General features: G+C 37.0%; 1 protein-coding gene across 1 annotated transcript in view; it reads right to left on the bottom strand.

Moving 5' to 3' along the window:
- LOC109092657 (1,4-alpha-glucan-branching enzyme-like) overlaps nucleotides 1–19,057 on the bottom strand; it is a 171,069-nt gene that overhangs the window by 99,604 nt on the left and 52,408 nt on the right. Inside the window, exon 7 of the mRNA XM_042739167.1 lies at nucleotides 11,195–11,404. Coding sequence (XP_042595101.1) covers nucleotides 11,195–11,404 — 210 coding nt within the window. The remainder of the gene's footprint in view (nucleotides 1–11,194; nucleotides 11,405–19,057) is intronic.

The following is a 19,057-nucleotide window of genomic DNA, read 5'->3' as shown; positions in this document are numbered from 1 at the left end:
GGAAATCTTTCACAAAGGTAGAGTATCATTCGCCGCTATTTGCACAGAATACCAAGCATGCCCCACAAAGTCATTAAACCTGTGCATTTCTCTTAGTCCAGATTAAAAAAATGAGCAATAAGCCTCGGTGAATGTAATGTGTGATCGAAATTTGAGACCACAAAAGCGGCTAGCCTCGGGTCTGGCTCCGTTTGATGTGCAGAGGGATTCCGGTGATGACTGATGAAAAATGGATTGCAAATGAGCCAATACAGCAGGAGACTGGAGGAAGGGATGGATAAGCGTGGAAAGAGCCTTCTGAAGTCACACATCTGAGACCTCTCAAGCGCCAGAGAGAGGGCAGACAGCGGCGATGGCCGAGGGGAAGTGTGCCTGCCCTTCAGGAGACGGGTGGAGAGGAGCGTCGTGGCAGCACAGAGGATTAATTTCCTCGCCTTCACAAGGTGTCCTTGCTGCTCTTTGAAACAGCCTATTAGAGGAGTCACAGGAAGCCATGAATTGCGGCCCAGCAGATGTCTCTGGGCTAGTTAGATCTCCACTACAAGAGCTAAGACCTCAAACACTGGCTGTTCACATTTCCCTGTAGATGCCACAGAAACACCATGCATAACGGAGCTAAACGAAGCATATGCTACAGATGTTTCCATGAAATCAACTTTTCATGACTTTTGAATGTCAAAACGGTGCCTTTTACATGTTGAAGACAAACAAACAGGGAAACTGTTTTCAACCATCATGAATTTTAATAGACTGTTCTGACAGACCAAAAAATACAGATCACAATAAAAGGACAAATTTCAGCAATAGGGGCTTGCTTTCTTGAATATGTGAAACTGATGGAAGCAACTTTGGGGTCGATTGTGAAGGACTATTCCCCACCTGACACACCACACCACTTTTCAATGGGGCCTTTTGACTGGGACACAGAGGCTCAAGGTTATGAAAGTCTTAAAGTTCCCCTATTATGCCATTTCAAGTACTGCCTTTCATGCAGCGCATAATGTAGCTGTATGTGAATGCAAACGCCTTGCAAACGAGTTGTAAAGCCTAAAGTGCACAATAAATAAAAGTTATTGTCTACCAAAAGAAAGAATCAACTGGTGTTTACTGGTGTAAACGAGATGCTAGTAATTTGAATCCCACTAACTATGGAGCCCATATGTGCCATTTTATGGGAAAGGTCCGGGCCAGGATTTCTGGATTTGGTCGCGAACGACTTGACCCCACCCCCCAAACATGTAATTTTACTGATGGCTGCTTTTCTAATCTCAAAGATTTCAACGCAGGATTCACAAAACGCTTGCTCTTGAAAGTTGGCTCGGTACCCAGTTTATTTGGACTAGCTGGCTCCACTCAATCTCAAACTTTAAGTATGTTAAATAGATGTTTATATTTTCTATTAAGCATTAACAATAAAGAACTATGGCAATACTCTGATACACAATCAACTTCAAATCAACAATGACAGAGTTCACATGTGATTCATGAAACATTCATATGCCGCCAATCCCATCGTACAAAAGATTGTATGTTGATAACTGTGGCAGAAAACAATCGTCATTTAAATATCACGCCCCTAAAAACACCCTGGTTTAAAAGCCTCGCCCTAGAGCTTACGACATGGAGAAATGTAACCCGGCCAAAAAGAGGAAGTAATCTCATGAAAGAGAAACTGATCTTACTCTAAAAACACCATTTAACCTTACAATTGCAAACAATGGCATTAATTTGTGTGTATATTAAATACCAGTAAATATAACAAAACATTTACAAACATTATAAACACTATATAGCCTATTTAATTCTCCTTAATTCATGAGAAAAAAAAAAAAATAATAATAATAATAATAATGGTATAACAAAATAAGAATGAAAAATGAGTAGCTATAAAATTTTATATTAAACTATAAAGTAAAATACAAATTAGGCTATAGTGGCATTCATTATAAATAGAATACAAACGTCAAGCAAAAATTAATTTACTGAAATGAAACTAAACGGCATTGGGCTAACAAGCCTCTCTCATTCGACATCCAAATGTTTCCATTTTTTGCCATGTAACATTTGGTTGCTAAACTATTATCCATGATGTAACCAAGGCTTAACTTCACACTTGTGTTCCAATATCCATGTAAAAAATCATCCTTCATATGCGCAAAAAATTTTTGTTTTGGGTGCTGCATGCAGATTTTACAGCAGACCTTTTATTTGAGATTTGATCGTAGCCACCGCTCACATCCATATTGATAAATTCTAAGTTTTGCGTCAAAACGACCATACGCCCAATTTTCTGTCGTACGTTCGTTTCGTAAATGAGGCTCATTGTATGTGGTAGACCAATCACAACAAACTGGGCCATCTGACCAATCAGAGCAGAGTAGGCTCACAGAAAGGAGGGGTTTAAAGAGACTACATTTTAGAACTGCTTCAACCAAACTGTTTGGGAATCGTCGGAAAAAAAATAAAATTAAAAACAAAATTTGACCTTTCATGCTTTTGTAGTAGACTCACAAAACAATATAAGGAACCTTAAAAATGGCATAATAGGGGCACTTTAAAGTTATGCAAATGTTATGTGAAATGTAAAGTTATGCAAAAGTTAGGTTCTAATAGACCAAGAAATACAAATCACAAAGATGGGATTTTGTCTAAGCAACCAACAGTGATCAGCAGTAGCGGCTTGCTTGTGTGAAAAAGATGGAAACAAATTAGTTTGCAGATGATTGTGAAGGACAATTCCTCACCTGACACACCGTACCACTTTTCAAAGGGGGCATTTTGGCTGGGACATAGAGGCTCAAGGTTAAGTTCGCAGTCAAGAATATCTTGAAGTTATGTGAAACATAACTTATGTGACGTTGTGTTAAAGTTAGGTACTAAGAGAACAAAGGGATTTTGCCTAAGCAAACAAAGTTCTGCTTTTAAAATAGGGCTGTGCGATTAATCGAAATCGTAATAAAATCACGATTTGAGCATGCGCGATTTCTAAATCGGTTTATAGCACGATTTTCCGCGGCCCCCGCCTCCCGCAGTATGCTATCTGATCTAATCAGAATGCAGCGCACCTAAGTAGAGCGAAGAGAAAAGAACAGACTGGGCATATGCCTAACTCCAGGTTCACACGCTCTGTCTGTGATGCATATTTTTTCAGAGCCCATGTTAATGGATCAGAATGTTCACATTGCACGCGGTAAAAGATGAACAGAAAAGGTTAGAAATCGAAAGGTGCTAAAAGAATGAATATCTAGCGCATGAGCATAGAGAGAGTTGTGAGTGAGTGAGTGAGTGAGCCGCATTATTTTAATATGCTTTCGCGTTACAATAACGCGCTCTCGCTGCTGCTTCTGCACCGCTACACATACTGTATATGCACTGCAGACGGAGTACATTTTGTGAACCTTGGGCAATAATATATTTCAGCACCTGAGTCACACCGCTACAACGAGCTCTAGGAATGCATGGCACAAAAAAAAAAAAAAAGCCCTTGGCACGGGTATTTTTTATATTTTATTTTTATTTTTTTTATTTTTTGCCATATGTATAGACATTTTGTTTGACATCTTTACTTAGTGATTATTTGACTTTATGTCTGTTCTGAGGCATGTTACAAACTTTTGATGCTTCATTGGTTTTCTTTTGAAATATGTTTCAAATTCTACTGAATGCATTATGACTGTTTAAAGCACGCTCTCGCTGCTGCTTTTGCTTCTGTGTGTGTCAAAATCGTGATTAAAATCGAAATCGCAAAATTGATCAAAAAATCGTGATAGGTTTTTTTCTCCATATCGCACAGCCCTGTTTTAAAAGTTCTGAAGCAACTTATTTTGCGGTTGATTGTGAAGGACAATTCCTCACCAGACACACCTGCCCACTTCTCAAGGGGGCTTTTTGTCTGGAACTTGGAGTCTCAAGGTCAAATTCACTGTCAAACATCTCAAAGTTATACGACTTGTTTTCTTCCAGCCAGCCATTTGTTCTCGAAAGTTCCTGCACCAAGAAAAGTCCTTTATTCCCATGTCATGTTGAACTAAAGGACAACAATGATTGTTTGATTCTACAAAAAAAAAAAAAAATCCCTCATTTCAAGAAACACCACATGCAATTTCCACCAATGTCAATGGTGCATCTGTTGCAACGTTTGCCAATGCCTGTTTCAAAATGCTTGATTAAACAATGCTGTGCCATCACAGTCGCCACCAGGAATGGTCCTTCCATGATTCATCTTCACAAAAGCAGGAATTAATAGAGAGCCCAACACAGAGATGCATCCAAACAAACGACAACAAAAAAAAAACAGACAAATGAACCGGCACTGACACTGGGGCGTTCCTTCAGGCTTTTACAAATGACTCTTCAGATGGCTGCTGGTTGTGGCATATGTCTGTGGCCCGTCTAATGAGTCCCTCTGAAAACGGCACAAGCTCAATAAGTAATGAAACTGCAGCTTGGCTCTTATTACCGAATCTCTGCGCCATCTGACACTAACGCTGGATAATGTATTGGCAGCAGCAGCTTTTGGCATGTGCTTATTAAATGTGGGTTCAAAAAGGCATTGATAGACTCCACAGAGGCGGCCGGTCTGTCTCTTAATGTGTGATGAGATGAGCTTACAGTCGTGGAAGAAGAAGAAGAGGAGAAACTTAATTATCACGCGTTGCGAGAGCACCAATCAATAGGATCGGGTTTACCGCGAGGGCCATTAGGGTCAGAGCCAGCTAGCGGCTAAAGTGCCGTACGCTTTTGTAGAGCTTACTGCTGCAATGACAGTAATGATTTGGAGGACAGGGCGTCGAGCGGCATCCGTGAAGCCGCATACATTGTGTGTGTGAATGGAAGCCCAAACTGTTCAGAGCAAAAGGATTGTAAACACGTCTCTGATACTGTGACACACAAGGGCACTTTGAGCTACTGAAAATTTAAAACACATTTTCGTCAATTGTTGTTCTTCGGTTCATTTACACACATGATGTTTTGCGGTTAGCGATTCTCATTTTGATACGCTCAGTCTTTCATTATCGTAGCTCTCATGGGGCATGTCTGAGACGTGTTCAGCTAACATTAGAACACACACTGTTAGATGTAGACTGTCATACATGGGCTTTGTTCGTTTGATTTCAAATGTATGTTTACTTGATCAGGGATTTGCATGTTTCTGAGCCGTAAAATGAAAGGATAATGTCATTACTTTCTAGGGAATTAACTTTATGTGCTTAACAGCCCCTCGTAGAATTTTTGTGTTGATGCCAAAACAAGCTCACAGCTGTTACTGATTGATCATCAGAGCAGATTGTGATAAAAGGCGATACAATTGCCATGGGCATTAAATAAAGACTTACAGGCTGCATAAACATTTATTCATTTTTATTTTTGTTATTAGACTTCAACACTATTCAAGTGGGATTACTTTTTTTTATAAGCTTGATATATCTTACCAATTTTTTGTTTTGGTGATATTTTACCCAGAACACTAGCAAAAACGTCTCCACAATAAAATCCGGACAGTGCAATGAGAACTTTATTTGAAGAAGGTCAAAATAAATTAAGCTTTGAATTAAATGGACCATTTTATTGCAGCTGAAGCCCTTTTTCCTGTCCAATATGTTCTTTTTTTTTGTTTGTTTTTAACTGGCCTGGTCCTACAATATTGGCCTCTTTGCATAAATCCAGATAAATTCACAATACTAAAAACACTAAACTGAAACTATTTTCAGAAACTCAGTTGTTTCACACTAACTTTCTTTTTGTTATTAATGAGCAAACACATTCTGCTTTTTAACTGTCAGCTTTAAAAGACAAGTTTTTTTTATTGTTTGTTATTTATTTATTTATTTTTTAAATCGGCTCCTTAAATGGAGGCTTTGTCTTCCAATTATACACTTTGTCAACTGTAAACAGTATTCACACATAATACACACACACTTGATGTCAAAACTGTGAGATTTGTTTAAAAAAAGCCTAGTTAAGTGTCAACTGTTGTGACAGCAAACCAATATTCTTTTTTTTTTTTTTTTTTTTTTTTTTTTTTTGAAACACTCCTACAGTTTGCTCTATTTTGTAAAGTTGGTTTTTCGAGAACAAAAACCACTGAAGCTCTTTTCCATCAGGAAGAAAACATGCTCTTAATGAAACCTGTCAGAAACAAACCCAAAATGCACTTTCCACTCATCCAGATGTCAAGTACATCTCTTGAGATCCATTTCACCTTCGTAAGATCTTTTGCTTTGACGAATAAGTGAAAATTTCATGGTTGATGGTCAAGTGATCTAGAAGACGATTCTGTATACACACGGAAACAAATATGAGTGCCCCATAAAACCATAAAAAGAATGTGATGTGTATCAAAAAGAAAATCACTCATAACTAACAAATCAAACATTAAGCATATAAAGTCCTGCAAAATTCAGAATGAAGTGACAATTCCCAAAACATATTTCCAGCTCTGTGATCTAATTACATATAGTCAAAATAACTATGCCTTTTTGTGTCATCATTTAAAGTTATGCTTATTAAGTATAGAATAATTTTAGAAGAGTTTTTTTTTTATATATAATTAATAACTGCAATAATCACAAGCGGTAAACAGTATTGGGAGGGTTACTTTTGAAACATAACAGGATACAGAGTAATGTAACTGATTACAGTTGATCACTTTTCTAAATTTCTAATGAATGTTTTCAACTGTTAATTATTTTCAAAGATTTAAAGCAGGCAGGGTTATCCTTACAGTAGTACTCAACACTGATTACTGTCAGACTTTCAAAATCCTTCATCACTTTAATTAAGATTTTTATAATTTAATTTTAAAACACAGCCACCACAAAATCAGACTTTAGCACCTCTTTTTACTTTGAGATCTCTGAGGTTAAACACATTTAAAATCATAACAAGAACTACTTTAATAGCTACAGTATGATGCTGTTTTTGAAATCAAATCTTAGCATAGCTATAACAGAAAAAACTGGAATCTAACAGTGGCTATGTTTCCATCCAAAGAAGCAAATTTAAATTATGCGCAAAACTGGAATATCGCATAAAACATTTGCGAATAAAGCACCGTTTTTATCCAATGAGTCAAAGAGAACAAAACCATCACTTCCTGATAAACTGGAACTAAATATCTCTAAGAAAACTAGGAGAAGCCACTGAATAAAATAATATTCATATGTAATAAATTACTTGCGCTTCAGAGAGAGCAGACGTAACACAGTAAATGTGGTCATTGCATTTAGAGGTGGATGTTTGGGAACGCAGTCATGTAAGACAGTAATTATACAGAAATACTTTGATGACAGACTTTCCTCAGGCATTTCAGAATGACCAAAACAACATATGTCCGCTGGCAAGTCAAGCTATCCTGTCTCATAGCGTGAAGTCACATGACTTTTTCAATGCGTATGGTGTAATTTATTCGTTAAATGTGTTTCCATCGTAGTTTATGCATATTTTTTCTTATTGGATAAAAAGTTGATCCCAGTTGTGAGCATAAGTTTTTTATGTGCATTTTTAGAATTTATGTGCATCTTGGTGTTTTGATTCCAACGTTTTTTTAATCCAAAAAAAAAAAAAGGGGAAAATCCAAAATGCGAATAAAAATAGCTGGATGGAAACATAGCTAGTGTCTTGATTTTTTTTTTTTTTTTTTTTTTAATAAAAAAAATGCATATACATAAACCCAAATAGGAAACTGAAAAAGTATGTGTCCTATTATGTGTCCTTAACTGCTTAAACATATGTAACCCCCCTTTGCAATCATTAACATTTTCATAAGCACTTAATTTAATTACACTTTTTTTCAGTAACTGATTACAATTACATTTGTTCTGTAATTAAATTAGGTAACTCTGTTACATATAACTAGTTACTCCCCAAAATTGTTCATAAAACAAACAGTTTCTTCCATTTTACTTGACACTACTTACTGTCCAATATTCTGCAAATATTAATCTTAAAATAACAGATATGTGAACACACAGTTTTAATTGTATATTAATGCAAGACATTTCCATTACTTGGAAACAGAATACTTGTATTGAATTCCATTACAAGGCAGAATAATTATTTATTGTGATTATTAATAAGTCAAAATGATTAAAACTCAAAATATTTCACAAACAAGAATACTGTGAGAAAAATATCTGATCAGTTTTTAAATGGCCAATATTTCTTATTCCGAGCACATCATTTCAAATAGAACAGTGTGGCAATTATTGCATTTTGAACGTGATTAGTTGAATTTTAGATAGCATATTTAATATGCAAGACTTCAGAGACAAAGGGAGTGAACAATGAGGAAGGACATACTGATGGAGAATTCACACTGTGCTCTGGCAGAAAGGTTTCATATACAACATTGAAGTAATTGCTGTCAGCCCAAGACAGTGCAATGGGAATACTGCCAGAGGCAAATAGAGTACAGTAGGTGTTCCAATTTAAAGACTCACTCAGTATGGGTTTGAGAGTGGGGGAAAAGGAAAATTAACATATTAACTGGCATATGGTTGTGATAAAAACCTAATTGCTACAGAAATGCAGTGCATTTTTAGCTATAATGATGTAAAACTGACCAGGTCAAATATAAGTTCCAACTACTTGCCTTACTGTGACAATGACATGTTCTTAGAATTTAAAGGGACGGTTCACCCTAAAATGTAAAGTCATCAATTACTTTTATGTCATTCCAAACCATTTTAAGCAGTGGAAAGTTCTGCTTTGGAAGAAAGTCTAGCAAGTTTGGAGCGACATGAGGGTGAGTAAATAATGACAGAACTGTTCCTCCAACTTGGTCTACTGTGGGTTCTGCTTTTCTAAGCCTCTTAGTGCTTTTGCATTGTCTCTTTGTTTTCAGAGATGAATGAGTCTAAATAGGCAAATATTGCAATGATTATTCATAAACAGAAAGCATCTTTAAAAGCTTTAAGAATTTTACATGAATATTCCGTTGCGTGAGATAAGGACGTTAATGCTTGATTATGGGCAAACAAAAGTGCTGATGGGGTGAACTAATTATGGAAGCATAATTCCATGCCACATTATTAATTACAGAGATATGACCTGAGCGCACAACTCAAGAACATACACACACACACTTATAAACTTGCACAGTTCCAGAACAATAAACTTGAGTGGTTAAAATTAGACATTAGAGCAAAGAAACATTAAGGATATGCAACATTCAAAATAACTAGTGCTGTCAATTTAATGTAATTATGTTGTATAAGTGCTTTGAAACATGCAACGGGAATGAACAGGGATCTCAAAAGCTTTTTAAAAGTGGCATTCAAAGTGCTCAAGAAAACACTGAGATGCATTCAATGACAAAATGAGATGTGCCTCAATGTGTACAAAGACTAGTGGTCAACCGATATATCGCAAAGGCTGATATATCGGCCGACATTTTTTTCAAGTATTGGCATCGGCCGATAAGTTTTTCTGCTTGGCCGATGTGTTCGTGGCAGACTTTTATTTTGACGGCACTGAGAGCAGTAGTGCTTGAGCACACAGTGCTCACATTTTCCTTCTTGTTCGGCATTAACAGTTCTGTCTAGGATAGAAGTCTGTCTAATAATCAGATAGAACAGTTAAACAAAGGAATTAATGTATACAAAAAGTATTATAACGATTGCTTTTATATTATTAGTAATAGAAAGGCAAACATTATAATACATTCTTGTTTGCTGTCAGCATTAAGCAAATACGAAGATATCGGCATCGGTATCGGCTGTCAAAAAAACCAATATCGGTCGACCACTAACAAAGACTGACAATTAAAAACTTATTCAGTGATTCACACAATAATAATCACTTAAATAGGTATTTCACAACTGGAAAAAGGGGCTTTCAAAAAAACCTGGCTACCTATGCTGTTGAGACATTTCAAAATAGATGATTACAAATGGTGTTTTGAGTGAACTAGAGAAGAAAAACTGAAACAATCAGAGATTCTGTCAGTTAATTTGGAAAAGGAATGGGAAGAATCTTTAAAATAACCTTTAAAATAATCTTCTTTAAAATAACAGCCAAATTCTCTACTTACTTTAATAGTTTGGTTTTAGCATGTTCCTAAGCTAAGCTAACTTTGCTATTCAAGTAAACATGAAAATACAAAGAAAACAAATGCTGAAAAAATTACTTTTTATAAGTTCTAGCCATTTTTGAATAACATATACAAATAATTATAATGAATTTCTCCAGTATTGTCCACCAAGTTTTATCTATTTCCATTAAGCTTGTCGCTATTCAAATAGTATTTATTTTTAAACAAATACAAACTGTTATTTTTTTTTCCTCCAAGCTTGTCACCATTCAAACACTATTTATTTTTAAAGAACTATACAAATATTTATAACAAATTTCTCTTGCATGGACCTTCTTATTTCCAGGTTTCTCAGCAGCTGAAGTGGTCATAACTGGGTAAACATCTATAGCAGTGAATGGGAAACTACATCAAATATGTTTTATGTTCCCATTTACTCAAATAACAAAATAAAAAAATCCATAACGGCAGTTTACCTTTACTCCTATAAACACTGCAATAGAAACATCCTATATAATAGTTAGCTTTTTTGTGTGTGTGTGTGTAACTTGATGCAAAGGTAATACAAAATAATTATGAATATACATATAATATTTAAAAAACGAAAATATAAAATACAAAATCTTTACAGGATTTGCAATGCTGATGATCGTTATAATGTGTCATCACTGTCTGTGAAAAGAGTCCATTGTTCACCAACTTTCCAACCATTTTTTTCACTAAGCTTGTCATTTTGCAATTGCCATTTCTGTGCAGCAGTGTATGCTTTAAAACTTATTAATGAGTTGTTTATTTGTTTGCTTGTTTGCTTGCAGAGACAATTTACCATAATGCTTTCATATTTCTTGTTAAGTATCAATTAAAGCTAAACTGTAGCTTAGAAGGGAGATCTTCAGCCCTGGAGAACAATTTCGCAAAAAACAAAGTATCCGCGAAGGCAGCATAATTACCGGAACAGCCTTCCAGTCGAAAGCATTTCGATGCTGCTACTGTAGGCAGCTCACTAGGTTTTGGAACACTGCCTAGATTTTAGAAGAGTGCCTGTGTTGTGTTACACAATGCTGCGTTACAAAAGGTGTTGTATGATGAGAGAGCCGTGCAACTTACGTGAAGCGTGAAGTGTAGGGTGTTTGAAATGTGAAAAACAAACTTGAGTCTCACCCAGAGTAGTTGAAGAGTCTGCTGTCCCAGAGGCTGTGTTCTCCACGGGGCCCGCTGTGGAAGAAACAGGAGTCTGAGCCGTCAAAGCTGTTCAGCCCGTCCTCTGTGTTTTTGGATGCGTGGCTGTGCACCACATCGAGCAGGACGATGATACCCAGAGAGTGAGCCACGTCAATCAGCTCCTTGAGTTCCTCTGGGGTGCCGTAACGACTGGAGAGAAGAACAGAGGAAGGCAGATTTCAGAGTAGTCTGGGCAGAGGTTGTCTGTCAAGCTGCATGCTCTTCATCTTGGCTTAAGCTTGAAACTAGCAGCAGTCTGACTGTTAAGACCAATTCTTTCAAAAGTATAGAGATATCTCTCAGAGTTTATCGCAAAACACAAGATGCACTGATTTCAGAATCCAGGACGTCTTCTTGCTGCAAGAACTTTACTTCTTTTCTTCTACTGTTAGTGTTATCTGTATGCACCAAGGGTCTGAGCGTAACGCAATTTCAATTATCTGTATGTATGTACTGTACATGTGGAAGAATTGACAATAAAGCAGACTTGACTTGACCTGATGTGCTAAATAAAATGTAATTGTGTAACATTGCTGGAGTTGGCTTTACAGTTACAGCTGTAATGATGGCTGACGATTGCAAACTGTGATTAACAATGTTTTGTTCATGTTACTAACAGTGTAAGACAAATGCACAAACAACTAAGAAGCCATTTGTTCTGAACTTAGATTAAGAATGAACATAAAATAGATAATAAAATAGGCCCCTATTTGTTGGGGGCCATTGTCTTATGGGCTGCGCTCCAACATATGGTGCAATAGTGCTTTGGGCAACCCAACATGCTCCTTCCAATCCATCTCCAATCCAATTTTGAGCTCTCCTACACAAATCTTTAATGTCTTTCTTGCTCTATCTGAATAAAGGCAGAACGACTAAATTAATAAAGAAATATAAATAAATAAATAGATAGAAAATGTAGGCCTATATGATTTCTTTTATAGCTCTATTATTATAATATATTTATATATATCTATATATATATATATATATAAGACAAAATTAAAGTAAAAACTGATGAAAACTAATTAACTGTGAAGGACATACAGAAAATAATTGGAATGGAAATTAAGAAGAATAGGTAGAAGATTTTTTTTTTATTATTATTATTATTAGTCTGTCCAGTTACACCTAATCACTAATCCAAAAGTTGACATGCTCATCCACTCAAAACAAACAAAGCAATTATAGTCCTCCTTAAGTGGCACAGTGGCCATACTTCATAGATCAACCTTTTGGGATTCAAACCTACAACGTTCTGGATACCATCCCAGATCTGCCACATTACGTATGTGTCTATCTCAGAAAAATCCCCTCTACACAACAGCTGTGTTTAGCAGCGCCAGCAGAATGACACATGTGCAAATACATCAACCGTGCCTCCCAATTGCCGTGTAAAAACAAACAAATATGGCAGTAAATAGAAATCAATTTCAGTTCGTTTACACCGTCATGGCGGCTGAGCAGAGGTCAAAGCCTCCATTCGGGGTGATGTACTGCTCCTTGCGGAACAAAGGGCAAGAGCGGCGCGTTTCCATCAGCACTTCCTCACGTATCTCCTCTGTGTAATTACTCCAAGAAGCTTCATCTGTCCTCCAGCTATCATCATATCACTTTCCCCCGGCAAACGTGATGCAGGGTGACAACAATACCCCTCCCCTCTGCCTTCGCCCCCTTCCCAGCATCCAGACCTTGCACTTTTTTTTAAACGGCTCAGGGAGATCAATCATGGGTGAAATTACTCTGTATACATTATACTCGCACTATAGGCTGTCTTCAGCGCTAGCCGGTAAGGGCAAGTGACGGAATAAAGCACATAAATAAAGAATTCCTGCCTGTCTTCCTTTATCTGAGGTCTCTACCTCTCCACAGGATTAACTGCAAATGTGTTTACAGGGAGATTATCGGGCACGTCAGAGAAGCCTCTCTGTGATTTGGGGCCACAGATGTGGGACAGAGTCTTATGGTGTGTGTGTGTGTGTGTGTGTGTGCACGCCTATTGTTTTCACTGAGGGGGTTACATTTACCTCATTTTGAACATTAAGAAGATAAAAATGAATGAACTGTTCCATGTTAAGGGTCTCAGGGCAGCATCCTTTTCACTGAGGGTCAACAAGTGCAAACTAAAGCTGATTTTTAGGATCACTTTTTTTCATTTTGGCACACAGAGTTCCTGCCTAGTAATCCAGAACAATCACTTATTAAAGGGGTCATATGATGTTGCTAAAAAGAACATTATTTTGTGTATTTGGTGTAATGCAATATGTTTATGCAGTTTAAGGTTCAAAAAACACTTTATTTTCCACAAACTGTACATTATTGTTTCTCCTCTATGCCCGCCTTTCTGAAACGCGTAGTTTTTTGCATCTCTCTCTTTGTTAAAGGGGTCATATGATGTTGCTAAAAAGAACATTATTTTGTGTATTTGGTGTAATGAAATATGTTTATGTGGTTTAAGTAGGGGTGCTCCGATTGATCAGCTACCGATCACAATCAGCCGATAACCGCTTTGGGATGATTGATCGGTGGTCTCTAAAAAAGCAGATCTCATAAAACCGATCTCAAGCTGATGATGCGCCTTCCGTGAGAGGTTTGGCATGACATGCAGTGGCACCATCTCAGTCTCTGTCCGGCGTGGGTGAAATAATTATAATGCTTTAGGTGAGGTACAATTCATATTTCTGCATTATATAACTGTTAAAGTAATTTCAAAAAGTTTATGTGAGACAATTTCACAAACAGTGTGAATGAATCACCGCGATCTCTCTTTCTCTCTCAAAATGCAAATGGCTTCAAATCACATCATGTCTGAACTATGAGCGAGCTGCATGCTGCACAGTCGACATAGGGATTGTCACTTGCACTATCGTGGCAGTGTCGCATTGTCACTAAGTTTATAAATTGCATTTTTTCTTTTTAATTCTTGCCAGTGTTTAATCAATTCAATGCTCACGCGCTTTCCTGAAGACCGTGCGCTCATGCACACTTGAAGCGCACACACATAACAATGGCAGGTTCACATCAGTCCATTTGCAGTGCGTATGAGGTGCGTATTTTTTCTGCGCTCATTTTAATGGATTAAAGCGTTCACACTGCACACACGGTTGTGGTCTGGCAGTGCGTTTAGGGGCGGTGCATCTGCAGCAGTGCAGAGATAGTTTCTGTACCAAGTCTATTTTTTGCTGCGCTGCACACGCTGAAATAAAGTAACAGCGCAATGACACAAAAATGTAGTAATTACACCATAAATGCATATAATTAAAGACTACTGTGTTTTACAGCCAACACATAGGCTATGGTTTTTTGGCTAGGTTTAAAGGAAAAGAGCACTTTTAGTAGTCTTAAAGTTCTTAATTAAAATTCGTTATGAACAGCAGGATTGATTGTAATAAAGATTTAAATGCAAAGGAAAAGGCAGTAGAGCTGACTGTTTCTGCCAATGGTCAAATGGAAAGTTTTAATTTAGAATGTTTGTGATAACGTAAGAAAAGTAGTTTAAATGTTTTGCTTTAGCAACTTAATATATAAATCTAAAAGTAAATACAAAAGTAAAAAGCATTGAATAATTGATTAAATATTGTATTACTGTATTGTGTAAATAAAGAATCACAATGTTGAAAAAGCATTTTAAGTAACAATGTTTGGATTTAAAATCAAAATAATGAATAAATGTTGTGTTTGTGGTACACAGCTATGGATCAGGAGCAGAATCCTGTGTGAAAGCACAGTCCGTGCTGCTTCTGTACCACACATGGACTACATAGGCACTGCTAACGAAGTATGTGTGAACCTCACATACAGCTCACAAAATCAGGCTTGCACTGTATAAGCTATTGTGCAACAGTTACATGATTGTAAAAACAAAAATACAGCGCTTGATCAAACGTTTAGGTGAGAAAATGTAGAATCCTCTCACAAGAGTCACCTAAGAGAGGAATTAATTTTCAAAAATGAAATTCAGGCCCTGAATAAATGTCTAAAAATCTTGATTGGATCATTACTATAAATAATTCTTAATGATAAAAAGGCTGCTTTAAAAAGATCGGTATCGGTGATCGGATCGGCAGATACTGCTTTCTGTGAACGGCAATCGGCCTCAAAATTCCTGATCGGAGCACCCCAGGTTTAAGGTTCAAAAAACACATTTTCCACATACTGTACATTATTCTTTCTCCTCTATGCCCGCCTTTCTGAAACATGACATTTTTTACAAAGCTCATCAGTCTGAAAAGCGAGGTGTGCTCTGATTGGCCAGCTATCCAGTGCTTTGTCACTGGCTAAATGCCTCAAGCGTGTGACAGAAATGTTACGCCCCTTGCCATACTGTGATGCATGTTCCGGTCAGAACACCGACATGAAAAGACAATAACAATAAAACCCAATACAAACGAGGTATTTGTTGCATCAAGTGGGGACATAATTGTGGATTATAATGACTTATACTGTGTTTTTACGTGTTGCATTGCAACATGCCACGTAAACATAACACCATGTCTGCATTTTTGATCGGAGAAACGACAAAAAACAAGCGCTACTCTACACCAGTGGTTCTCAATTCCAGTCCTCTCGCACACTTCAATGCACTTTGAATGGAATCATGGCGGAATATCCTGTGATGTCCACTTCGCAGGGCACTTACGTTCGAACAGAACAAATGTTTGAAGCCATAAGAGACACTGTTTGTGACACTGTATGCTACAGAACCATGTTTTTTCCTACCAAGACTGAGTTTTTTGAGTGCAAGTTATTCCATAACAGATACAAACAATACTGTCCCCGAAGAACTGAGACGTAAACAAAGGAATTACTATCCATATTATAATGTTATTGCTTCGTTGGACTAAAAGTGCTCTTTGGGATGTCGTTCAGTGGACCCTTACCTTTGTAACTAAACTGGGATTTACAGCTGTGGATGTGTTTATGACTCATTATTACAATGAATCTGGTATGTGCTGAGTTTTGATTATGCATGTTTTGATGTGTACTGCTTACAAAAATTTAGCAAATACATTCCTTATAATCTAAAAACAGCGATCTGCTGTCAATGCTTAAGGCTTAGGCTTTTATAATGATATATAGTTTGTAAAGATTAATTTTGTCCCATTTCATTTAATCTATTCGTAAACAATGACACGTGCAAACAAAGAGAGTTCAGTGTGCCAGCGTCCAGGTGCGGGTTAAAAGGTTAAACGAGCTGTTTAAGGAGGGCGTGGATGAGTCTTAACTTTTATTCACTCTGAATGGAGTGAATACGTTCGATTGGAACTGGAATCATGGCGGAATATCCTGTGATGTCCACTTCGCAGGGCACTTACGTTCGAATAGAACAAACGTCTGAAGCCATAAGAGAAACATACAAAATGTGCAGAGCAGGGGGGTGCGAGGACTGAAATTGAGAACCGCTGCTCTACACTGCTCAAAAGTCGCGTTTGAATCATCAGTGGCAAATCCTTAACACATATGTAAACGTACTTACAAACTGTGAGTCAGAACAGCCGGCATAGTAGTCTTCTCTCCCAGGATCAGGAAACAGTCCTCCATAAAATCTGTTGCACACATCTGAATATTTGGTTTGAACTGTTCTGGAACAGTGTTGTAAATACAACTATACCACTGATTTCTAGTTGTGTCCTCTTTTGGAAGATCAAACAAAGTATTTTCGCTTTCACAACGAAACAGCATCTCCACAACATGGTGCCGGCGGCAACAGTGAGAATCAACGTTACGCATTCTTTCTTTGCATGAACATTTGGCCGGCATTATGCAAATCTTCCCATGAGGTGTTTTAGGAGGGCGTGGACGAGTCTTAACTTTTATAAAGAATATCTCTTTGGGTTTGAGACTTTAGTCTTTGCAACTTTACAGATCTTCTTTATGCACCAAAAGCTTGTAACACTCCAAAAAGAATGGAAAACTTGAAATCGCAACATATGACCCCTTTAAGTTACTTGATGGTTAGTACAGCACTCTTCAGGGTGATTCACAAAGAATGTGTTTTTGTATTTAATAATTAGATGCAGGCAGAGTTGATCCTCCCTATACGCAAAATACGCAAACTGCGTAGGGCCCTCAAAACTCTCAAAGCTCTCAAAGATTATTTAATTTTAGTTTTGTTTTTAAATTTGGCCAGCGGTTTTGAAAACATGATGATCATTTATTTTAATGTGGTACACTGTCGCACTTTCTACATAAAAATCAGTTAAATCATCTAATTTGAATGTTATACAGTCTCTTGCTCGAGACTAAAAAAACGAGTTGAAAGCTTACCGACCCACTGTTTCTCAAGCGCTTTCCACGAGCACGATTCGAGACAAAGTGAAACACGGACATATCCGTTTCATTCCTTCATTCATAACCACTCATACCCCAACTCCACCGCACATAACCCCATAAAAAGGCATGGACACAGTTATTTTTACGCCTGACCTTATTGAATATGCATTTGTAGGAGTTTCCTTTTCAGATGCAAAATTTATGGGAGAACAGTATTAAAATTTATCACAACGCGATTAACGCAAACATTCGCGCTTGTCAAATTACTGGCATTTTCACCATTATTTAATGCCCCAAAAAAGCATGTCTTAAAGTAGATTGCTGCTCTTGGTAGATTGTACTGGTCATTATGGAAATGATCTGGCTGCATCTGTTTTCTGTGTGAGCACTGTTAGTAAATCACTCACAGAATTTCCCCTCCCATCGGCGCTTTTATGCAATTGCGGTCAAATGCTAATTTGCCCTGTTTAGTAAATCTGGCCCTACAGTATATATGAAACTAAAACCACCAGGAGGTGGCGGCAAGTCATTGAATGAGTGAGTTTTTCATTCAACCCATTCATTCAAATGGCTGATTTATTCAGAAATAAAGACTGCTTATAAATGGCTCACTGAATCCTTGGCTCACTTGATTTGTTCATAAAGTGTGTTGCTCAGAAAGTCATAACAGTTCTGCTGTGGTTTCTTTTTGTATTTACAAACTAGTTTTGTTGCTGAAATTAAGCAAAAACAGACAATACTGACAATATTGTGTCTAAAATGTATCACAAGATTAACTTTTTTATTGTTTTATTGTTTTTTAACTGTTTATTGAACTGTTATATACACTACTACACTACTACTACACTGTCAAGCATGCAGATATTCTGGGAAAGAAAAAACCTGCACTCTTGCTCGTGTGATATTGTTCAAATATATATTATGATATAAATATGCAAAAAAAAAAAAAAATGCTGGGCATTTTTTGCCCCCATATCCTGAATTTTAGAGGCATTTAACTGCATTCTAAGTGACTCCATCACACAGTCAGATGTCGCCTTGCATCATGGTCATAACCAATATCATTAGATGACTTCAAAATTTCAATGTTTTTTTTTTTCCATAATTATTCACAAAAAATGTAAGCGTTGAATCAACAAGCCTAACATAATGCAAAGCATCCTGTTTGTTTTGCACTGTGGAATAAACTATTTTCTGTCAATGGGCAAGACATTATTAGCCACTATAGTTTAATAACTAGATGCATTAAGTGCGGTAAACGGTAAAACTATATGCACTACAAAACAAGTGTGTTTATGATTAAGGCTGTCACGATTCCTCGAATAAATTTGTGTACTCAATTTTAAAAAAATCCTTGATTGCATTTTGCCAGTGTTGAGTAACCGGCAAAATACTGGAAGTGGCGCATTTCACAGACACATTATAAACCGTTTTCCAAGGCTGCATGATATGTTAAAAAATATCATATATATATATATATAAAATAATAAATCGTAATGATATTGTGAATTCACAAATGCTACGATTCAATGA

This window comes from Cyprinus carpio, chromosome B15 (assembly GCF_018340385.1).
Source record: "Cyprinus carpio isolate SPL01 chromosome B15, ASM1834038v1, whole genome shotgun sequence".
Classification (NCBI taxonomy): domain Eukaryota; kingdom Metazoa; phylum Chordata; class Actinopteri; order Cypriniformes; family Cyprinidae; genus Cyprinus; species Cyprinus carpio.
The sequence above is the reverse complement of the archived record's forward strand: the minus strand, read 5'-3'. Positions and strand labels throughout refer to the sequence as shown.